The 24,170-nt window shown below is 38.6% G+C and overlaps 2 protein-coding genes across 2 annotated transcripts in view; both read right to left on the bottom strand.

Annotated features, from left to right (window-relative positions):
- The window catches only part of slc30a5 (solute carrier family 30 member 5), a 15,401-nt gene extending 3,665 nt beyond the window's left edge, over positions 1 to 11,736 (bottom strand). Inside the window, exons 1-14 of the mRNA XM_082538302.1 lie at positions 11,202 to 11,736; positions 9,667 to 9,789; positions 9,289 to 9,355; positions 9,031 to 9,116; positions 7,940 to 8,027; positions 7,453 to 7,540; positions 7,259 to 7,335; positions 6,914 to 7,084; positions 6,541 to 6,829; positions 3,047 to 3,255; positions 1,878 to 2,035; positions 1,657 to 1,786; positions 1,208 to 1,460; positions 901 to 1,127 (exon numbers count right to left, since the gene is read on the bottom strand). Coding sequence (XP_082394428.1) covers positions 901 to 1,127; positions 1,208 to 1,460; positions 1,657 to 1,786; positions 1,878 to 2,035; positions 3,047 to 3,255; positions 6,541 to 6,829; positions 6,914 to 7,084; positions 7,259 to 7,335; positions 7,453 to 7,540; positions 7,940 to 8,027; positions 9,031 to 9,116; positions 9,289 to 9,355; positions 9,667 to 9,789; positions 11,202 to 11,272 — 2,037 coding nt within the window. The 5' untranslated portion in view covers positions 11,273 to 11,736. The remainder of the gene's footprint in view (positions 1 to 900; positions 1,128 to 1,207; positions 1,461 to 1,656; positions 1,787 to 1,877; positions 2,036 to 3,046; positions 3,256 to 6,540; positions 6,830 to 6,913; positions 7,085 to 7,258; positions 7,336 to 7,452; positions 7,541 to 7,939; positions 8,028 to 9,030; positions 9,117 to 9,288; positions 9,356 to 9,666; positions 9,790 to 11,201) is intronic.
- Positions 11,737 to 12,884: 1,148 nt separating this feature from the next.
- Positions 12,885 to 20,207, bottom strand: LOC309709610 (annexin A1-like). Its single transcript, XM_082538345.1, has 12 exons — positions 20,137 to 20,207; positions 19,583 to 19,682; positions 19,347 to 19,452; positions 19,042 to 19,136; positions 17,754 to 17,867; positions 16,934 to 17,024; positions 16,608 to 16,744; positions 15,747 to 15,840; positions 14,681 to 14,776; positions 14,319 to 14,377; positions 13,189 to 13,311; positions 12,885 to 13,078 (listed from the first exon to the last, which is right to left on the bottom strand). Exons 2-12 carry the CDS (start codon positions 19,643 to 19,645, stop codon positions 13,022 to 13,024), a joined length of 1,035 nt encoding a protein of 344 aa, XP_082394471.1. The 5' UTR covers positions 19,646 to 19,682; positions 20,137 to 20,207; the 3' UTR covers positions 12,885 to 13,021.
- Between the last annotated feature and the right edge of the window lie 3,963 nt (positions 20,208 to 24,170).

Below are 24,170 nucleotides of genomic sequence, written 5' to 3'. Positions count from 1 at the left end.
GTAAAGTTTGTAGCATGCATGCTTGTTTTTGTCTTTGCACTAGGATGATGTCGGTGTAAATGTGCAGTCATATTCGTTGTGTTCCCACTAGTGCTGTCAGCATAAATCTCGTTGAAATGACCTTAACGCCACAACACGGCAAATCTCTGTTAAAGAGCTACCGCCGATCGCCCCGTGCATGGGGCTAGACGGCCAACACGTTAACGAGCTAACCGCGCTAACACACTAGTTCCCACCCATGTAATTGAGCATTGCATGGCACATCCAACATACTGTTTTACTTTAGTCCATGACTCGCTTACCTTCAGGGTCATACGTCCCATGAAAACCAAAATAATTCCAAACACCAGATCTGAATGAGGGTGGGGGAGGTCCATGTTGCAAGGAGAGCTTAACTTTTGTCTCGCTAGCTTGCCCTGCGCTCTTCCTTCTGACTATGCTGTCTGTGTTGAGCGCTCAGTGGATCTGCGCTCGACAGTGCAGCCTAGGCGGAGTAGTCGACCGCAGATTCACTGAGCGCTCAACACAGACAGCATCGTCAGAAGGAAAGTTGATAAAATAAATTACAAATTTTGTATTGTTCGATACATATGCGTACCGAACCGAAAGCACTGCATCGAACGGTTCAATATCGATACGAATATCGTTGCCCCCCTAATATATATATATATATATATATATATATATATAAAAAATCCGCAGCCACGGCAGGGTCCAAGCCGTAATTAGGCACTAAAAAGTTAAAATAGGTAGGAAGTACTGTAACCTCGTAAATAATTTCCTCTATTTATGTACTAGCAAACAGATAAGCAGTTCTCAATACAGATTCTCTTCCTCTCATGCACGTAGAAAACAAATTTCACGACAGTCTGCTGAGCAACCCCATCTAGATCTCCTCACCTTTTCCAGCGCATTGTTCAGGTCCTTCTCATGCTCTGGGGGAGTTCGCAGAAGCAGAACCTCGCAGGCGTCCTTCAACAGAGGGATGACACTGAGGAAAATGAGAGTGGCAATGAAGAGCGAGCATATGGGGTCAGCAATCAACCAGCCGAACTGCCGGATGAGGATGGTGGAGATGATCACGCCAACGCTGCCCAAGGTGTCGGCCAAGACATGGAGAAAGACACCTGGAGAAAAATAAATCAATAAATCATGACTTTATCTAGCTTTATGTTTCTCACCACAAACCACGTTCTCAAACACACACCTCTCATGTTGGCATTCATGCCTCCAAAGCCGTGGGAGTGCCCGTGTCCCCCGTGGCCGCCGTGGCCTCCGTGCGAGTGCCCGTGGCCTCCGTGCGAGTGCCCGTGGCCTCCGTGGCTGTGCTCACTGTGGGAGTGGCCATGATGTGAGTGCCCGTGTTCGTGTGACGAGCAGCTTTTGCCGCCATGGGAATGAGCGTGACTGAAAGCGCAGATGCCCACTAGGTTGACGAGTAAGCCTCCAACAGACACGGGCTGCAGAGAAGGATGAACAGAGTTCAAACCAGACGAAAGCTTTCATATTGTCTCTATGATATCCAGCTGTGATATCCAGCTGTATAAGATCACTCCAAAACTGACAAGATGCAATCAGGAAATATTAAAAGGTGTGATTTTAGTGACCAAAGGTAAAAAAGATATTCAAATGGTGTGGTGGAATCCTTTTACTCACAGTCAGCATGTCTGTGTTTATGTTGGGAGGATCCAACAAACGGGTGACCGACTCCACAAAGACAAAGAAAGCGATGACCATCAGGAACAGGCCGTTGATGAATCCGGAAAGAATTTCAACACGACCGTACCTGTAAAACCACAAAACACTCAGTTTATTAAGAATCCAGCTGGAGGTGATGTTCTTCAATTTTACGATCACGAGTTCTTGATGGATTTTACCCGTAGGAGAAGATCCTGGTGGCTTTCCAGCGGGTCATGAGGGCGGCAAACAGGCCCAGAACTAAAGCAGAGCAGTCGAACAGCATGTGGAAACCATCAGAGATGAGTCCCAGGCTGTTGGTCCAAACGCCATAAAACAGTTCCACAAAGGTGAAAGCCTGAAACAATGCAGAGCAACAAAATCTTACGAAATACCTGCAGAGTGTGTGAGCCTAAACACAGCAGGCGAGTCTTTTAACAGCTTGAAATGCTTTAATGTATTAGATTAAATTATTTAAGATGATCTCCAGATGTGATTATCTAATTCTTTTATTTAATTGACAACTGGAAATTACTTTTTTTTTTTTTACATTCTGTTCAGTCAGAGGCAATTCGTTGTTCTCACTGGGGTGTAGATTTTATTGTTTGCTTATTAACTTGTGCATTTCATTTATTCCACCTGTTATACTTAGTTTTATTTTTTTTAAGAAACAGGCACAAATCAAATATGCATACACACCCATCCCTCATTAAAAGACTATCCATTCAAAATATAAGCACAGTATAAGAATCAGGATCATTAAAGGTTAAGAAATGTGGAATTTCATTAATGCTGGCATAAGTGTTTCTTTGAATAGGTTTGTAAAATATGTAAAATATGAGCTTTTAGAAGCCTGCAACTGTATAATGTTAGACTGCTCCTCAGGTCATTGAACCCTTTATGACATATTTTCTATCCTCAATGGCAGCTATGATCTTTATTACTAAGATTCATTTTAGCAGGAAACCTCATTACCAGGCACAAATGTCAGTGAGATGTAGATCTGATCCTATTAAACAGCTGATATTAACCCTCTCAGGCTCAAATTAAGTTTCTGTTGCTAATGCACAAAAGAATACCTGCAGTGGTACTTCTGAGTAAAAAAAACCTCATAACATATGTATGTGGGGTAATCAGGTTGTTAGCTTTTACTTGTTGCAAATCTGCAACGCCTGCCTTGAGAGGGTTAAAAGACTGTAAGCTCAGACGTGTGTTTTTCCCCTTCATTTCTCCTGTATACGCTGATCCGTTTTTGAATCGGCGTTCTGCTTTCTGTTGCTATTGGGGTTCGGGTACGGAGCTCTTACTTTGAAATTAGACGGTCTAAAATGTGAAAGATCAGAACAAAAAGAAGCAACTTCCTACACACCAGGTTGAGACACAGGAAGTAGAAGATCTGTCTGGAGTCATACTCCTCCAGGATCTGTTTCAGGGAGTCTTTGATGAATCGTGGAAGGGACTGGGATGTGTGCTGCAGGGCGTCACCCATGAAATTGTAGAGAGGTGTCCCTTCAGGGGAGTAACCCACCAAGGTGCCCTTCTGGCCTTTCTTTGAAGGAGACGAGAGAATATTGGACGCTGCAGGGAGAGAGGAGGGCAGGGAGAGAGGTGTAAACAAGGGTTTTTGTTATTATTATTAGAGATGGCACGATACCACTTTTTTATGTCCGATACTGATGTCATAAATTTGGATATCTGCCGATACCGATATGAATCCGATATAGTGTTTTTTAATCAATAAAACTGCTTTTTTTAATATCTTGCTGCATTTTGTATAAGTTCATACTCAAGTTTAAAAACAAACAAAAGCTATTCTGTTATACCTGTATGCAAAAAATACACTGCACCCAAAATATTTCATGGTTCAGCAATACTGATCAATCTAATAAAGTTAAACCTACTCAATCCTCCCTATTCTGGTATTTTAAAGAGTAAGCAACCCAACTAATAGGGTTCTAAAACTCCCAGCAAAAAAAAAAAAGAAAAAAAAAAGAAAAGGAAACCACCCACCACCCCATGATGCTTAATTGACGTAATCAACTTTAATTTGATGCAGTGTGAAAAAAAATGCACAGAAATCAATTATTTTTCAAGAATAATTAAATAGATTCAACATCTTTCTTCAACAGAACTGCAGACTGTACAGATGGTACTTTCCCAAAGGAAAAAGTACTATAGCTTACTAGGGTATATTAAACTTAATAGTTACTATATACAGTAATGGACTTCTATACATTTTACATCAGATTAAAACTTTGGGTGTAAGATTCAGATAATTATTTAAAAGCTCGACATTTTAAATGAGAATAAGAAAGAAAAGTATGTCTTTGTGCCCCCTTTTCCCTGTTCATGCCCCATCGGCCCCCCTGGCTAAACTTTGCTAGATCCGCCCCTGCACAGTTAGCAGCCGTCAGCTGCATAGAAAAGGATCCTGGTGTAGAAAGTAATACTAAATAAATTCTAACAACAGCTTATCAAGCTTAAACGTGCTGCTGTTGTTCAGCTGCTGGTTTCCTCTTTCTGGCACGAAGTGGGCAATAAACAAACAAGAGAGACGGACTTGCGACAGAAAAGCCGATCAGCTGATCATTAAGCAGTTTCATGACTGAAGTAGCAGCAGCAGAGGGAGGGAGAGAGAAGAGGCAGTCGCTCCAGGTATCGGTTGTTAAGCTTAACGCGGGAATGCTTTACAAACATTCAGAGGTGAACTTACACACTTGCTTTACTTCTCTCTGGGATAACTTTCTCGGAGATAAAATGCCGGGTTAGTAGCGAGGCTCCAAATGCTCAACCAGACCGCTGACAGGTCTTGCATGCCACAGCCGCTCTATCACGTGACCACACTGCTCCGACGTGCTACGGTTATGAGCCGAGTTACGCCATGTCGCAAGTTTTGTAAGCTGCTTTTGTGATATTTAATGGATCTGATTACATTTTTTATTTCCCTCTGATATCCGATCCAGTAATTTAGGTCAGTATCGGACCGATACCAATACGTAATATCGGATCGGTCCATCTCTAATTATTATCCATTTCTAATTAGTTTTTATTAATTTTTTCGGTTTTCAGTTCAGTTCTAGTTAGTGTCCAGGATGGGTTTGCTTACTTCTGGCTAGTTTTTAATTAATTTCAGTGTTAGTTTTAGTCTTTATTTTAAGTATTATTGTATTAAGGGCATGTATCAGTGCACTAATTACAATAAAAATAAAAAAAACTTTTTGAAAACAGTTGACTCACAATTTTGTTTATTGACTTTATTGAGACCTCATCCGGGAAGTTTTGATAACAAAATCTTTATCAAAAGAAAAAAAATACACTAAAGCTATGTTTTAAATTTTAGTTAGTTCTCCCAAGTCCACAAAATTGTGTAAGTTAATTTTATTCATTTATTTTAGTTAATTAAAATATGTTTTCACATTTGCTTCTTTTGTTTAGGTTTAGTTAACTATAACAACTTTGGTGTAAACCCAGTTTAAAGACCAGGTTTTGACCAAAAATAAATAATTAAAACCCGCTGTTTCAGAAACCCTTTCACTTTAAGTGAAAGGCAGGGGCAATGTTTTTTTGTATTTGAACAGACAGAACAAAAATTCCTCGAGTAAGACAGATGTAATGTTTTGTTTCCATATCAATTTCAGGTTAGTCCTTGCCTGAGTTTTAAAGGATGTAAAGAAGAGTGGATTCTGAAAAGTCGGAGCTGCGTTGTATTAAATGTCGAGGTGGCATTTCTGGTTTTGTGACTGCGTTTTCTCAGATGTTGCTACATTTTACTAAATGTTGCCATGCAACAAATTTCTACAATAGGCCTTCATTTTTGTGTAGCACTTCCTGAGGTGTTCACTCTATTTTTTCAAATCCCATCATGCATTTCCTAAAATGCCTGTTTTCTGTAGGCAGTGTCACTTAATTGTTAATTAATTCTTGTTTTGGTGTTTGAAGTCTTTCTCCCCATTTAACTTTAACTGTTAAATGCAAAATATGATTAAAAAGGCAGGTAAAACAAATTAACTCATTCACTGCCATTGACGTCTATAGACGTCAATTACGTTTTTCAATGGGAGGGGCTAGAATACAACCTTCTAGGGGAGGGGGCAGGTGTGGGATTTGAAGGGGAAGGTGACTGGAAAGGCAGAAAAACCCCAAGGGCACCTTACAACACCGACCCTGATAGCAGGCTAGACGGTGACCTAGGCAGGCACCAACTTGAAAAACTGAAGCCCACCAGCAGTAAAAGTAGACCTGCAAGGAGGTGCAGGGTTTGCGCACGTAAGGGATTGCGCAGTGAGACAAAAATGTGGTGCAAGTCTTGTTGTGTGCCCTTGCATCCCGGAAAGTGTTATAATGATTACCACACAAAAGTGAATTATTCATTGTGAATAAATGTTTCACTATGTACATTTTATTTTTTCATATATTTGTAAATAAATTGTTTTGATAAAACATAACCTTTCTCAGTGTTATTTCTGTTTTATAGAAGTGAAAAACTATTTTATATGTTAGGTGTCACAAAGCAAGAAATATTAGTGTCAAAGGCACTTTTCTGCTTGAAATGTATTTTTCACAAAAAGCTCGTTTTCTCCCTTTTTTTGGTCAAAACAGGCATTTTTGGTGGAACCCACCTCTCTTCTACAGCTGATTACTAAAGAATGGAAAATGGTAGAAACAAGCTTTTTTTTGGATGAAAGAAGAGAGTCTGTTCTTCATTTTGGTAGGTTCAGCGTTTATATGATCATAACACACAGTTTTCTGTGGCTCTTCAAAAATGAGTAAAAATGCTCAAAAACCCTGGCAGTGGGGAGTTACCTGATTTGAAAATGGCTGGCAGTGAATGAGTTAACTAGGTATCGCAGAGCTGTTACTCACACATAATGAAGAAGATGGCGCTAACCAGCACTCCACCAGAGAGCACGTGCTCTGTGCTGCCGTGGTGCGCTGGTTTGCTCATGGAGCGCAGCTGGTCAGTCAGCGGGTGAGTCCAGAAGTTTGCCAGCAGCAATGCGCTGAAGAAGAGGGCCAAGGCGCCATAACGGGCGCACCTCGGCGTCTCCATCTTGGTGCTGCAGATGGCCTCGACGTAAAACTCCAGGATCGTGACGGAGAAGATGATCATCCCGAAAGGCAGGACGAGAGAGGACCACGACTCCACTTTGCTCTGGGGTTAAGATGAGATTCATCCGTTTACAACACGGCTAGCTAAACAACAAACACGTTTTATCATGTGATCTGGTGCACGTACTTCTGTGGTCGCAGAAAGTACTATAACCCAGGGCAGCAGCACCATGGCAGAAACCAGGTTGTCGAGGGCATAGAGACGTTTGGCACCGCCGATCTCCACTGACAACTTCCTGGAGGCCGTGTGGAATCCAACCTTCAGACACAGGGATGCCACCAGCAGCACAACACCACCCTGACAGGAAGTACAAGTACACATTACCATAAACATAAATATATATATCAATAAGGAACTGAATCAGACAGAAAGAGCACAGACTCCCTTTCTTCTGCTGTATATAAACTGAATTATTGGAAAGCCAATATTTAGAAAGAAAAAACAAGAAGGTAGGGAATAAGCTTTACTCACTTTGTGATCTGCTACCCCTAAAAATGAAATCACAGTATACAGGAAGTGAGTGAGAGCACTGTCATGGTGTCCCTCAGCTGGTTATGAGGGGGAATCAAGGCAAATGCAGTAAAGGACAGAGGTGTAACAACGCAACACAAACACATAAACTAACAAACACTGACAATAGACTAAAGTGTCGGCTCAAAGGATACGGTGCTCGGCCATCTTTGCCATGAGATCATCGTTGTCAAAGAGGAGCAGGCAGATCACAGCGATGATGAAGAAAGCAGCACCTCTAGTCTGCAAAGTCACAGCAAAGTAAACAGAAATGCACATTATAAACCTTTAACACAGAGAGTTCAATCATTTACCTTTTTCAAAATAATGAGTGTTTTAGCTATTATTATTCTCCAATTTTGTGCCTCTTTGCCTGCTCTATAATACCAGTTCTTAAACTGCAAATGGAGGAGAGAAGCGGCTTGTAATCGGTCAGTTATGTTTCAGTTTATAATTTCAGTTTTTATTTATAATGAAGATTTGTTTCCTTCGCACAAATAAATACAAACATTACCTGTACTTTTCAAACATCAGGAAATGAAACACAAAAACATGTTACAGAGATAACGCGCTCATGTCATATAACCACGATCACACCGACACTAAAAGCAGTTTCTGCCATGTGAATTTATGGCCTCCTACCTTTGATGGCCCTCCTCCTGAGTTTGTGAAGAGAACCCCAAGAAGAGCAATGATCACAACATCACTGTGCTCAAACAGCAACAGCGTTCTGTGAAAGACACAATTTTAATAATATACCTGAATACAGCTGTGAGTCTGCAGATATTGACAAAAATTTCTGGCACAACTTCACCTACTTCCAAGGTGCAAGAAGAGGATAAGAAACAACGCAGGAACTCCAGCAACACTCAAAGGTAAAGAGGAACAACTGTATTAACTGACCAACGGGTTTCGGCATGTGGCCTTCATTCAGGGTCATGACCCTGATGAAAGCCACATTTACCTTTAAGTGTTGCTGGAGTTCCTGCATTGTTAGTCTGCAGATATTCTCATAAACACTTGTAGGAGATAGGGATAGCGTACAAAGCCAATAAAATGCCATGTAACAAGCTGAATATAATACTGAATATAATAAGTTTGTAAAGTGAAATACTTGCCTACTACATTAAAATACCACTTTAAAGTAGCTCACTGCAGGAACAGTGCATGTGACTTTCTCTGGTCTTAAAATATGTATTTGTGGGTTTTACTCGCACCTGGCGGGCTGTAATGCTGTAAAGCCCCAGAAGCTCTCAATTACTATTAAACGGCAAAACCAGAGGAACATACTGCCAGATGTTGAACAAATACAGTGTGTGTGTGAAATGAGATGCTACTGTGTTAACTGAAGAAACATGCAAATATAAAGAAATAAAGACAGGTGTCAAATTATTCTAGTGAAAATTCTGCCAGGCAAAGCAATCATGTCTGCCATAACTATATGCAGCAGTTTAGGTTGGAGACTGTGAGATGATCTTTGAAGTATCGTTGGATAGTTCCCAGTTAAAAATCCACAACCCTAACTGATTTAGATTGATCAACTATTCCCTGAAGGTTGTGTCCTTGTGCACCTGTAGCTAACCTGACTTTCTTCTTTCTTTTAAGAGACCCCCAAACAACAATTTTTAGTCCAAAGAAACACAATGGGACTCTCAGGGAGGGATTTAAACTGTTTTCCTCCAACTCTAATGCTGCATTTGGTTTTATTTAACTACTGCTTAACTACTTCTTACCTAAGAGGTCCACAAAGAGTTAGGCCGAAGAAGCCCAGGAGGGATATGACACAGCTGAAAACAGCATGCTTTAACAACTTTATCCACTGCAAAGAAAATAGATTCATCAACAGAAATTAATACAATGCATAAGGTATTTTTTTTTTCTTTTTGCAAAGCTAGACTTGAATCATCTTAAACACGACATATATAAGTTGTTCAAGCTAATGAACAACAGTAAAAAGAACAGGACGATTAGAGGTTTTAAAGCAGACAAACCTGTCTTTTTGAGATGACTTTTCCAGATGAAAAAGGTTTTTGGAAAAAAAGCAGAAACACTGCACTCCTAAAATCAAAACAATAAAAAAAGAATCAGCATGTTTTCACCATCTATAAATGCAAAATGAGCAAAAGGTCTTGGTGAATAATCGCATTTTGTCTTTAACTCCACCTGAAAAACCTCAAACACACACTGCAGCTGGTAAGACGTTCAGCTGAGATGATGGACATTAAATATCTATTCATCGCTCTTATCGAGCAAGTGTGTGAAGTTTGCAAAGTCAACAAAAATTGGCCAGAATAACTGTAATTAAGATTTTTGTCACTACAGAGCAGCCCCAACTAACAATAATACATAAAAACACAAAGAGTACTTACCCTAATTTCAGTATGAAGATGAACTGAACTATGTGAACCACTTTTAGGATATCGTATGACTCAAAGATCCCAAGAGCTTTGAGGACCTTCGAGATGACCAGTAGAACAATGTACCTGGTTAACCTGCACAAGGAAAGAACACGCTACACATTAGTACAGGCTGTGTGATAAGAGCAAAAACAACTGTCATCTACACTGATTCTAGCTATGGGCAAACTTCATACAGTAACAGGCATAATCTTCCCCAAGAAACAAAATCCGAACTGTTCGTTCTTATAGAAAACCTCTGTGTTATATTTCCAGTTTAGTCTATTGTTTTCTACCATTTTCCATCAGGTTTCCCTCTTCTCCCAGGACAGAAATATTTAACTGAGGGTTTAAAGAGAGTCTGTGTGTGTTCCTTTTTTGCACCTCAGACTTTCAGCATAACAACAGGTCATGCCACCTACAGAAACACTGAAGATTATGCAGTGATTGGATTCATTAGTCATGGGCAGGAGAAGGAGTACTAAGCGCTAGCCGAATGCTTTTGTGGAGTGATCTAGGAGGAGGAATGATCGGCTTCTGAATGGGAATAAGACCAGACAGATGGTGAACAACTGATGTTGTGCCTATCCTGGGACAGGATGTTGCTGTGGTGGAGGAGTAACAAGTAACCATGTGTCCACATCTACAACAACATGAACTGGAAGTCAAACACAGAGGCTGTATAGAAGAAGGAAACAATAGGGCTCCATTTCCTAAGGAAGAGTTTGAAGATTTTCTGTTAGTTGTGATGAATGGAGTGTACTGTGCTGTGGTCTGCTGGGGATTCAGCATCACAGCCCTTGACACAACAGACTGGATAAACCGATTCTTAGACAACCCCTGATAATTTTTAGATGCCCACTAACACGTAGCAGACTGGATTCAATCCTGAAGGTTTTTATACCAACATACAGCTCAGACTAAGGGCATAATTAATACTAATTTATTAATAAATCAAATCGCTTTTATTGTCACATCACATATGCAGGTACAGCACATGCGAGTGAAATTCTTGTGTGGAAGCTTCACAAGCAACAGAGGTGTGCGAAAATACAATAACATACGAACAAAGCAAAATATAACAATCGAAATCTGAGATTTATAAGAATAAATATATGTACAAATATAACACTGTATCTATTACTGAATATGTATACCAAATACCTATATACTTGTGTGTGTGCATAAATATATATATATAAAATAAAGTAAAATATAAAGGTATAATGCTTAATAATGTAATGACTATTAGTTTATAAGCAAATCGACGGCTTTTTGTTATAGTGTTCTTACATATGGTGTCTGGTTGCAAATATCGGACACAACAAACAATGGGAAATAATAATGGTGGTTTTTCCACTGCTGTGGACAATTTACAGAGTAATCAATTCTTCACAAACGCTAACGTATGGACTACCGATGCATGGATGAGACTTGAATGATTCTTGACAGGAAAACAGTTACATCAGTTTAAACTGAGAGTTTTTGATGAAGGAAGGAGAACATACCTGGAATCGGGCACTTCGACCATCCCCAGCTGACCCCCTGAGAGCACGTTACTGCTGTATTTTTCTTCCATTTTCAAGGTCCCCAAACCCACCAGCTCCACTCCACCGAGAGTTACTTCTGTTACTTGTGCATCCTTTACATCGCTGCTGGCGGGAGAGCCAGCTTAAACTACGGTCTGTTCACCGCCGGAGAATATAAACTGGCTTCTTCTGCGTTCTATTCATCCTCCCGTCAGTGTCTGACGTGTAAACTACAATCAGCTGGTAGCTTTGTTAGCGTATTAGCCGGCTAGCTAGCCACTTTCCCCCCCAAAGTTTCCAGTGGCGTCACGTCCTCGGTGTACGGTTTACTTGGCCCCCGAAGCTTGTGGACGCGTGGTCAGAAAAAGATACTGAAAAGTTATGAGTCTAAAGTGGTTGTAATAACCGAGAAAATCCGCATGGACAGGATAAAGAAAATCAAACACCCGAGCTGCCCGTGTTGCCACGGCACTTCCGGACACGGTAAACGTTACGTGCAATTACTCGTCAGCGTTGCGCCTGCGCAGATAATGAGGATAGAAGACATTTTTATTTGTTTGTTTGTTTTTCACTTTATTTAGAAAGTTGTTTTATGAACATTTTCGTTGTTTCTTTCTTTCTGGAAAAACATATAAAATATATTTTAAAAAGTCGCCCTTTGTTGTGTCCTCCCCCTATGGCGCGTGCTCCTCTGCACTTTGTTTTTCTTCTGCTCTGGATGTTTTTGTTTCTCCCGTGGGTTTCCAGCAATGAGTTTTTGAGTTCATGCTTTGTCTCCCGGATCCTGCATCTGCAGTGTTATGAGCGATTTTTTTTAGCCACATGCAAAACAGACCAAATTTCCTTTAAGTAAGTCCTTTCAAACAAAAGCCTCAAACATATTGGCATTGGAGATTCGGTTTTTGTCTTGTTTTGAAATTTTTACTTTTAAGTTTTCGAAAACAACAGTGCAAAACAACAACAACAACAAAAACACATACATGGGAAGAGTACCAAAAAGGAAGGAAAAAGAACAAGATATGCATGACATATGTGACTATATCAGGGGTCCAAAAAGGACCGGATCTGGGAATACCCAAATGTACCCTAGATTTAGACAGTTGCACTTAAGTACAGTTTTTTTTTGGCAATGCCCGACTACTCCAAAGATCGTTGTTTGCTACTTTGCTGGTCTAATTATGTATTATTAGAATAATTTCACCATTCTTTAATCTTTTAATGGCCTGTTCAACTTCTTCTTTAGTTATATTTGATATGAGTCTCATAGTCGGGTCATTTGTAACTTGGGGCAGCTCCAATTTTGCTAAAAATGTATCAATGACTTCCTTACTACATTATTTGGGTTGGGAATACAATTTTTGATAGTAAGCAATTTGTGTTTTCAAAGCACTAAAACAAATACAAGCGCATGACATTAACCAATTCAAACACATTATTTTAACCCTAGATGGTTTTGTCAGTTACCTGGAGGCTACAAGTTTTATGTAATATAAAAAGCCTTACTGCTGACTTTGAAGATTAAATAGAAAATATTTGATTTCCCATGTCATTTTCTGCATTTCTAATAACCAAATATCATTTTAATGCATATTTATACAACTTCCTCATACATTATATTTCAAAGGACATTAAAAGAAAGAGAAGAAATACGGTATGAAATGCTTGGTGCTGGAATAACTTCTTTATTCAAATTTAATCTCAATAGAACAGAGTAGTCATGCACTTCAGATTTAAAGCTGTGAGTATTTAGTGGAATAAGCTGGTCTCGGTTTCCAGAGTAAAATGGTAACAGATGAATTTCAAAAAGCTCCACACAAGCTAAGCAGGACTTTCCGATAGTGCTCCTTGGTGTCTTTCTGTGGAACAAAGATATTATTAGCTGAAATTTCCAGATACTGTCATTTTAGTGTTTAATCATTAAAGACAACATGATAACAACAAGGTTTTTTTGTGTTTTGTTTTTTACCTCTATGTCATCATTCAGGGATCTTTGTTGACAGTTCCAATATACCTCCTTGATCTTCTTGAGGTCGACCTCAGAGCGACTCACCAGTATCCTGTTGAGGGTTTTCTCACACGTGTCTGGTTTCTGTGAGAGCAGAGCAGAGCAAAGCTTCAGTTATTGATTTTATGCTATATAGACTTTATGTTGGGGTTAAGATCCAAACAGTTACTTAAGAGTTAGCTGCTGATCAGAAACCTTTTTTCAGTGGCCAAGAGTACGGACTCCTTCAGCAACTTGCAGTGTTCCTGTAACTATGTAGTATATGGGACACAGGTTCACTTTCTTCTAACACAACTAAATAGTATGTACAAGCACCCTCAACTTTCTGAGGCAAAAGCCTAAGCCGTTCATTGTGGTATTTTCTAAATGTAACTTGTTAAACTAAGGTTATATAAAGTAAATTTAAAACAAACTAGAGCTCTGTTATTTGATATGCTGTTAAGTATTGTATACTTAATATAAAGTTAGTATAAGTGGCCCAGCTTAAGTCTTTAAGAGGACTTAATTTTTGAGGGAACAAGTAAGTAAAGTAAGTAAATAAGTGAAGTAAGTGAACAAGTAAGTGAATCCATTCTGCAATGTAGATACTGCAGAAGTACTCAATCTCAAACTGCTTGAACAGTTTAAAACATCCAGCTTCCAGACTACATTAGTCCAAAAACATGAAATTACTTACAGACTTGAACCTTCCTTTTAAAATACATAAATCAATGTAAAATCATAAATCACACACACACACACACACACACACACACACACACACACACACACACACACACACACACACACACATTCAGGTATCTTAGTGAGGACCTTCATTGACATAATGGTTTCCCTAGCCCCTTACCGTAGACCCTAACCATTAAAAATGAATGCCTAACCCTAACCCTAAACCTAACCATAACCTAATTGTAACCCTGACACTAAAACCACATTTTGAGCCTCAAAAAGGCCTTCAAACTTGTGAGGAACGGCGAGTGTGTCCTCATAAGTGCCTGTTGGTTCTCACAAGTATAGTAGAATGCAGATTTCGGTCCTCACAAAGATAGCTAGACAGGAACACATACACATGAAAAAAATTATACACACACCTCCAAAGCCTTAACAAGCTTCTGGGCAAAGACAGCTGGTGTGTTCCAGGCATACTTTGCTATGGACATCAAAGAGAGACAAACAGTTACAAAATGATCTCAAGTCGAGTCCAGATGCTGCGCTGCCTCACAGCTGTGTTAGAGCCCATACTGTGTAAATCTGTTTTCACATTATACTGCTCAATCAATCTTAAATCTCTCCTGATCTTAATGTACACAAGACGTGCTATGTGATGCACATTTCCTGCTCGCGAGAGGATTGATTTCATCGCTCACATGACCTTTGATCTCACCCCACCCCCACCTTGAACAGAAAACACAATTAAAACTACATAAACTGATGAGGACAAACATCAACTTACCAAGGTCGATGAGACAATTTTCAGTGTCTCCTTTCAGCTCCTTTTTCAGCACTGTGGGTAATTTGACATCCGTCTGTTTGCCAAATGCCTCCAATACTAACAGGTAAACAGACAAACTGGTAATTCTGAGTTATTAGACCAAAATCAAATATGTTGTTAAGGCTATGCAGCATATTTCATTAGCAACTGAGGAAATGAAAAAGCAGTTTTAAAATATTTATAAACATAAACATTCAGATTTTAGTGACCAGTGAAACATTAGGCTGAAGTTTTTTAAAAAAGGAGAAAACAAATACACCATTACTTCACACAACAGCAGTTTCGATTAGAAAATTTATGCAATTGTACAACAGATTTCAGGATCATCAGTTCAAACAACTCTATGCAAATGGAAGAGTATAGTAGAGCCTTCAAACCTAAGAACACTGTACTAAGTGTCCAGCATAGTGGTGGTAGCATCAGGCTCTGGGGCTGTTTTGCTGCCAATGGTATGTACATTGCAAGTGGAAGGGGAAAGAAGGAGGACTAGTTCCAAATTCTTCAACTTCACTTTAAATATCACATTTCAAAAACTGCTTTTGCAATGGATAAAGTAGGCCAAGATTAGCTCCTGGAATGGACTTCCCAAAACCCTGACTGTAATCCTGATGATACTTTGCTAAAACCGGGTTCATGTCAGGAAACCAGTTTAAATAAATGCTGCCAGTTCTGTTAAGAAGAACGGTCAAAAATCCAGCCAGAATCATGTCAGGAGCTTGTTGATGGCTACCAAAAATAGCTGGTTGAAGTACAACTTGCTCAGAGACATTTGACCAAATGATAGTGAGAGTGTATGTATATGTTTGAGCTTGTATGTATTTTGAGCCTATATGCAGATAAAAACTAAAAAAGATTTCACAACTCTTGTAAAATCCAGACTGACTGTAACTGTATTGTTCTCAGACTGCTGGGTGTGTTTCGCCTCCTACCTGCAAGAGTTTGGTTCCACCTGTTTTTCCAGAAGTGCATTGTGTCTAATGAGTCAAACCCAACCAAGAAGAAGTGTTCACACTTTTCAAGAACTCACCTTTCCGGAGGTGAGGATAGCTGCGCTTGGTCATCAAGTCAATGAAGGTGGACACATTGAATCCGCTGCCCTGCTCACATAACTTCAGCAGCGTCTACAGACACACACAAAAAAATTGGATGATAATCATAAAGACTTATACTCCTTATAATAATTCAATAATTTATATTCCAAGTATTTTACCAAAAGTCAGACTTATTCTTCGCAATTATGCCATTGTTGCACCATGCAACAAACTTTATATATTTTCACTTGATGTGCATATGCAGACCCCTATAAATGCAGCATTTCCTACCCAACCAAAAGTCATGTGCCTAACTGTATCAGGAAATGGCTGAAGTTTTTTTTTTTTTTACCCACATAATTATGACTAATGAGTATTCCAGCTGTGAAAAATGAAGCCAGCACCTAAATGGAAATAACTGCAGTTCCTCTAGTGGCCACATGAGGCTGACTCTAAAAGGCAGCCATTGACTCCCACGTTAAAGTCCCTAGAATTACAACACTGAACAGTCTGATACAAAAAAACTGCTTTGATCTATATAGCCAAGAAGATTTTGTTTCAGCTTTAGTGGGTGAAATTTCAGCGTTTTACTAGTTCGTTGCTTAGCAGATAAAGCACAGTTTATGGGTGTAGCTTGCTAACCAAGTGTGCTAATGTCCACCAACATGTTCGTTTGAATCAATGACTAGGTCCATCTTTTATACCCTCTATGAATGTTACATTATGTTCACACACATTATGTTTGGCCAAATGCCACAGATAGGAACCGTTAAACTAGAGTTCTCAAAATATATTCTCACATAATTTGTTGACAACATAAAGTAGAATAGTTTAAGATTTTGTTTATGTGATTTTACCTTTGCGTCTTTTGAAACAAGATCATTGTCTACACGAGTGCTCTCATCTCTACCTCCACTTAGTAATTCCAGGAGGATCTTGGTGTAGTTGCCACTGGTCTCACTTTTAATAACTTCTTCCAGCTCTTTTTTGTACTCTGAGGAATCGGGAGAATTTCAGAATAAACATCAGTTTTCAACAATATGATGGCCAAATGTGACTACAATAAGTCTAGCTTTCTAGCAGCTACAGACACTAGATATCTAAGATGTTGTATAAAATTCTATCTTAGTTCAGCATTAAGCCCAAACAACAACCATGTGATTTCACATGACTGTGACAACACCTTGTTTGAAGGCCTTCTTGATCTCCTGAATCTCTTGGTTTGTTCTTGTTGCCAAAATCTCAGTCAGAACTTCCTCATCTGTGCCCAAACCCTGTGGGAATAAATCAAATAACAGAAATAATAAAATCTATAAACAGTAAGAAGAAACATTTAAGGGCCCCTCAAACAGAATTACAAGTAAGTAGTTTGTTGTTTTTTAAATTTGTTTATTCTAATCTATGTTTAAGTTTTCTTTAACTGTGGCACAAAAATTACCTTAAGTTCAAACCCCCCCATATGGAAAAGAAATAGTAAAAACATATATGATTTGCTCATGAAAGTGGCCACTTGCATGAGTAAATCATATATAAATCATATAAGGCTTACATGATTTACTCATGAAAGTGGCCACTTTCTCATTACTTTCATATATTTTTTAGTAAGTATATAAAACATACAAGTTTCATCATATAATTTTTCAAGGGATCTTATATGTGTTTTCACTCCTGTATGCTTTTCATACAAGTTTCATACAAGACAGGTAAAAACTTTATAAGATTTATATATATCTTTTCCATATGGGCCAGACCTACAAACCAAAAATGTGCTAGTGGGAGGGTTCTTGGCCAATACTGAACCAACTGGCAATTTTGTGATGACAATTTAATTCAGTTACTAATGACACAACCTAAATGATAAACTTAATCTAAACATGTAACGTCTCAAGTAACTGAAAAAAACATCAACAAAAAACAACAACTATAAAACTGCTCTATGAATGAAAACAAAAGAAGTAATATTCCCCCAATCAAAGGTTTAGTACATAAACCACAGATCCTACCTTTGTGGCTTTCATGAGTTGGTAGGCATCATTCTGAGCTGGTGTCATGAGTAGTGCCAGACAGATGTCCTCCAAATTTCCTGTCAAGGCTGCTTTCAAATTGTCAGTCAGCTTCTGCAACACACAAGGATGATCTTTCTGAAGGACTACTGTCCACTGTAATCATCTTTTGAGTTTTGATGCATTCTCCATCATCCAGGAAGGTAAATCTCCAAAAGTTAATTCTGTTCATCTGGACGTAGCGTTTTGTGGGAGAAACGTTTCGTCACTCATCCAAGTGACTTCTTCAGTCTCAGCTGACTGCAGGTTTCCCCAAATCTTATAAACACAATTAAGGTCATGAGAATTTGCTTAATTAAGATTAAGGAACTGACCTCCCAGCCCATTGTTCCTTCAGTGGGCTGGTTTCAGTCATTATGCAAATGTACTGTTTATAAGATTTGGGGAAACCTGCAGTTTCCCCAAACAACAGAATCAACTTTTGGAGGCATCTTTTGAGTTTAAATTAAATATATGAAGGTTATCTTTTGTGATGTGAACACTGCGTTTGTAGACCAATTATGACTCAGTTATATGGTTGCTCAGTAATTGCTGACTTGTTATGCATTCAGTTACAGATAACAAGGGTTCAACACCCTTTAGCCTCTAGACAACCACTTTGAAGTGAAAGTGGCCTGGTGGTGGGCAGTCTGTCTCCTGCAATCACAGTCGCCTCAGCTCAGTCGATTCAGATATATTTCTATATAAAAGCAAGGTTGTTGAGTGTCTTTCTCATTTTGAAGTTAAACTTTTATCTTTTCAACAGGTGATCAACATTTGTAGAGAAATTTCTGTCTCTGATCTATGAGGTTCTGGCTGGACTGTGAATGTGTGTAGATAATGTGTGTAGAAAGCAACAGGTTTGGTTTTTCACCAGCTACCAACTTGACTGCATTCATCCACCTAATTGCAGACTCACTCCTTTTTACTGCCAACAATTTCAAAGGCAACAACACTGCAAGTTTATTGAACATGGTCAAGTTATTTTGGTCATGCCAAAGTCTCCAGCAACCATTTTCTCTAGTGTGACTGTACCATTAGGGAGCTGGCAGGGTAAAGGTTGTTTCATGTCTGGTCTGACAGCGTCTGAGATGTAAGGTGTGACCGCCATGTTTGATTTTTGGAGCCAGAAGTCAACATATTCCCATGATGCACTGAGCATTTCTATATGTAATATTTTCCCAGACACTACCATTGTTCTCAGCCTCATGCTGTACAGATTTGAATATGGCAGAAATTAATTACTCACCTTCCCATTTTCCGTTTCATAGACTTCTTTGATCCTTTGCCTCTGCTCGTTGCTTCGCTTTACCAGGACTGCAATGATCGCATCCTCATTCACTCCTGTTGGGATGACAAGTTACATTTTACTGTAAGCACCACAAAATGATAAAATCATCCAAGCCAAAAGAAGCAAACTACCTCACACCCAATTCAAAATTGCAATAAACATTCGTTTTTTACGACCTGTGTTTCAGCTTTAAACTTCATATCGTCTAAATTAAAACAAACATAACGTGTATAATACATTAAAACGAGAGAGTGCACACGCACCTTTACTTTCAATGGCACGCCGAAGAATTGCAGTGTCATCGCTCGCATTGAAGTTTGGATATGGAGTGACCGTTCCATAATAAATAGGTTTATCCTTATCATTCACCTAAAAGATCAGCCAAAATACAGACTTTAAAGGACTTTAAAAAGTTTATTCGCCAGCCAGTAAAATTCATATGAAATTCAAATACTCAAGTAAGCAGACTTGGGTGCAATATCCTCACAATATGACTCACTTTGACAGTGTCATCATCGGAGTTTCGGGAGAAAATGTCCTTCAAACGATCGAAGAATGGCATTTTTGCTTGGATGAGAGACTCAAAAACTGAAACAAAACTGTAAAGAGAAAAGAGTAGAGGGTAAAGGTATGAAATTTAGCTCTGCAACCACCCTGACACTTCCTTTTAATCTCATTCTGTTTAGTCTTCTGTGATTGTTAGCAGCAGGTGTGTCACAGGGAGGAGCCACAAAAACTGCAACTCATCACAGAGATCACACTCTCCACAATGCTCTACCACAGACATACATACTCTGTTTTAGTCACTGTGTGTTTTTAGCCACTTGGCAAATATCTGTTCTTCTTTTACAGTATTTCTGTAATTGCCATCTAACTCCTGAACTCTGTTGCTGTCATTTCCGTCCTCACTCTGTGGCTAAACTGTCCTTCTCATTATAACGTTTGTCATTAAGTTATCTTTTTCCCTTTATTTATCCTGACTCACCTTGAATTCCTCGTAACAATAAGAAAATGGGAGTTCAAGTGTTTACATATCCAGCAAGAAACCCTCACCTGTGCTGCTGAAGACCGTCCTGCACTCTAGCTTGTAGCTACTGCACTGTGGAGCTCACTCTGCGGCGTCTCCACCCATCACTGTGCATTTTCACCTGCAGAGGTTTAGCCAATCATGTCATACCTCTCAAATTCTTTTGAGGCAAAAGATTCATATGCCTCTGGGACTGGTTGGACAACTTTTCAATTCAGACTATTCTGTACGTGTTACACTTTAATCAAACCACTTAGTTGAAAACAGTCACACAGATTTTTTTGGACAATTATACCTTTAACACAGCCAAGTTAAAGGTATAATTGTCCAAAAAAATCAGAATGAATCTCAACATTGTTGATACCAATCAAGGAATACTGTCAGGTGTAGTCTACATGAAAATGTTACTTAACCATACCTTTGTGGCACTCCCTTAATTCTTGCTTGAGTTTGGCGCCTTGAGTTGCAGTGCAGGTAATGTAGGGAACAGATTTCGAAAGAGAAGCATGTATATTAAAAACACTGCATTTGGTTCTGCTGCATTCATTTTAATGGAATGGTTGTTAGAGGAGGCCTAACCACAACGATATACTTTGCTCTTAATTGTTTCTTGTTGGTTAATTTTCTTTCACTTGGTGGAGCTCAGTGGGGGTTTTTTTTTCTCTGTGGTATCAGAAGGTTACCCTGCTGCTATAGATATAGTTTCTATATCAATAAATCTGTTTTTCCTACATGATATTATAAAATTAGAGAAAGGTAACAATTAGAGAAAAGTAACAAAGTAAAAAGCCAAACAAACTCTGCTGCCAGTAGTAGGGGAAAATTGAATGGCAAGTATGGGAATGTGCTGTAAGGAATGAGAATAATAACATACTATATAGAAACATATATAAAAGCAGGTGAACTGTTGTTAAGGTGTTAGTGAGCGGCTGGTGTTTTTCCGTGTCCTCCTGTGTTTCCCTGTAAACCTTATTAAACTAAATTAACGCAGTGTACTGTAACTCAGGACATGGTATTACTATAGTACATCCATACATAGAAAACATATTACAGTATTAAAACTAGAGAATTACAGTAATGCAATGTATCATCAGGTCATGGTATTTCTAGGTTAACATATTGTAAAATACAACATTGCTGCCAGTAGCCTGATGTAAAAGTGTAAGAAATACAGGAATCAGCTGTAATTTAGGCCATGTTTTGACATTAAAAAAATGTAACAGATAGAGATACAGATAAAAATAGATATGGTAATATATTGTAATTAATATGTCATGTTTTCAGTATTACAGACTACTATAACAGATTACAGATTATTACAGTGTTACGGCCAGGCAGCCGGTGTGTTTGCGAAACTGGCCCAAAAAGCAGACACAGAAGAGAGGAAACTAAGTATAACAAAAAGCAACCTGTTTATTAGGCTGGATACATGAACACAAAACAAGGCAGGGCGAACAGGGGCATAACCAAACTAAACTAAATTGGGGAAAACTAAACTAAACATGAAAACTAGAAAGTGAAAATGAGAACATGAAATTGAACAGGTACATGCAAACTTTAGCGTGAAATCATCTAGACATGAACAGTAACTACAAAAAATCCTGAAACCTGACCTGAGACGAAGTGAGAAGGACATACTGCCTTCCTCTTCCCGCTTCACCACACCCCACCACACATGCAGAGCCTTCGGGTAAAGGTGTGTCACCAAGGTGCAGGGGAGACATTCTTCCTCTGTCCCCTTCTGGCCACCTGTGCCTCAATTTTATTCCACAACATAGACATCCACATTACTCAATCTCTCATAACACATACATATAGGACCTTGGGGTGGGTATGCTATACAACATCCAGAGGACCGTCTGCGTGTTCAAACTCACCTCTGGCGCCTCTGCCCACCTCTCAATTTTAAATGCATGTTGACATTGAGGGTTCTCGGGAGGGGCTGTGGAATGTGGAATGGTTGCCCCTCTGATGGTCCTCCTTGGGCTCTCGCGCTCTGGGGGCCCATGCCTGCTTCATGCCCTGGGGGGCAGGGCTATGGCTGCCCACCGTCTAGCAGATCGTTACATCGAGAAACATTTTGAATACAGGCGCGCTCACACACACAGGTGCAGATATGGGTGCTCATAGGCGCAAACTATATCTTTCTTGGCTCATATCACAAAGCACATTGTGCGCTGTCAGTTTTGCATGCTGCACAATAACGTTCAATATTTCACATTTACTGTTACTCATACTTATCGAGGTTATTGCTGTGGTGTTATGTTGATTGTGTTGCTCTCCTTTTGCTTGTTTTCTTTTTTTCTTTCAACAGGTGATCCAGCTGGTTTGATTTTTTAGTGTCTTCTCTCACTGTCCCTCTTCCCCTCTGTTTTTCTTTCCCTCCCTTTCCTATTCCCCAGTCATGTCTGTCCTGCCTGTAATAACTTAAATAATTAATAATAAATGTTTCATTTGATTACATTTTATATGATGAATTATGCAGAAAAAGTAGAATTGGGCTGTAAGATCTATTGCTTTGTTACCTATTCAAGTTGTGTATCATGTTTTTAAAAAGTAACTAAGTAACTAATTACTTTTGAAAAAAGTAATCAGTAAATTAACAGGATTATTTTTAGAAGTAATCAGTAATTAGTTACTAATTACTTTTTTCAAGTAACTTGACCAACACTGGTTGCCACATACTGTAGAGTAATGTAGGAAAATTGCTTCCAGTAGTCTACTGTAGAATAAATGAACCACACAATAATCTGATCTGTGGTATTATCCTGTAAAGTAGATTACACTACAAGAGCTGAGAGTAGGCCATGGTATCATTAGGATAACACAATGAAAAACAATACAACAGTAGAAAAAATATTAAATTAAAAGCTACACACAGCAAAATGTTGCCTGTAGTCAACTATAAAGGCCAGTAAATACAGAAATATACTTTAATTTAGGCCATGAAAATATTACCATACCAGAGTGCAAAATACATAACAGTAAAAGAACTGTAAATTTAACAGCAGCATACTGTAAAATGTAGACAATACAATTATGCATTATGATTAAGGACATGGTTTTATCACACTAGTGTAGTGTAATATATATAACAGTAGGAAAACTGTAAAGTTAACTTTAATACTGGCAATCATGCTGCTAATAGTCAGGAAGATTATAGCAATTTACTGTAATCGAGAGCATAGTTTCATTACAGTAACATATTGTACTATACAATATATACTTGTATGAAAATTGTAAATAGGACTATTTATTTTTCCCAGTGTATTTATTTTTTATGTTCTTACAGTTTTACTACATGGCAATCAGTATGCATGAAAAAATAGAAGCAAACAAAGACTGTAAGCTAATATTTTACAAATGTTATTTTATAAATGTAAAATAATTTTATTGGAAAGCCAGTCTCATACAATTAATATAAAGTCAGTGTAAATATAAGAAAAAAATAAGTGAAAATCTGTGAAAGACATCGGAAAATGAACACACACTGTTTCTGCCTCAAGTAAATGAATGTATGTCTGTGTTGTAGGTAGATTATCTTCAAAATCATTACATTATTTTAACATTATTAACAAACTGATATTAAATCAGTGGCTAATATGGCTACTTCTATATAGTTTAACAGTTTGTGCACCCTTACAGTTAGGTGCAACTTAGCTTAACTGAGTGTTGAATATTATTATTTTCCAGCCAATCAGAAACAATGTGGCTGCGTATTTATCGTTAACCACGACTGTTATAAAAAAAATTCAAGATGAGGACGGCCAAACTGTTAAAATTAGTGTTAACATCCTTCTTTTGTACACAGCCTATGACTTTTTTTAAATAGCTGTGGACACAGAATCATAATTAATGTCGCTTCAGTGCCATCGTCACACTGAATGTTGCAACATCAGTAAAATGATCACAAATGAGAAGAATTTGCCTCAAAATGAAATCTAAACACGTACAAGACCGTAAACTAGCTGACAGTAGATGGGCTAACCCCTTTCCTCCATCGTCTTACTATGAACTTTTGCTTTCTTTATATGACTTTACGACTTATATATGACTATAT

The sequence above is a fragment of the Aulonocara stuartgranti genome (assembly GCF_965226115.1).
Source record: "Aulonocara stuartgranti genome assembly, chromosome: 7".
NCBI classification, from domain to species: Eukaryota; Metazoa; Chordata; class Actinopteri; order Cichliformes; family Cichlidae; genus Aulonocara; species Aulonocara stuartgranti.
The sequence above is the reverse complement of the archived record's forward strand: the minus strand, read 5'-3'. Positions and strand labels throughout refer to the sequence as shown.

Excerpts from the sequence above, each read along its gene's own strand:
- LOC309709610 (XM_082538345.1), bottom strand. The coding sequence starts at position 19,645 with ATGCCATTCTTCGATCGTTTGAAGGACATTTTCTCCCGAAACTCCGAT. Across the intron at positions 17,025-17,753 it reads AACTCATGAAAGCCACAAAG|GGTTTGGGCACAGATGAGGA; the intron begins GTAGGATCTGTG and ends TTATTCCCACAG. Across the intron at positions 13,312-14,318 it reads AGCTTGTTAAGGCTTTGGAG|AAACCAGACACGTGTGAGAA; the intron begins GTGTGTGTATAA and ends CTGCTCTCACAG.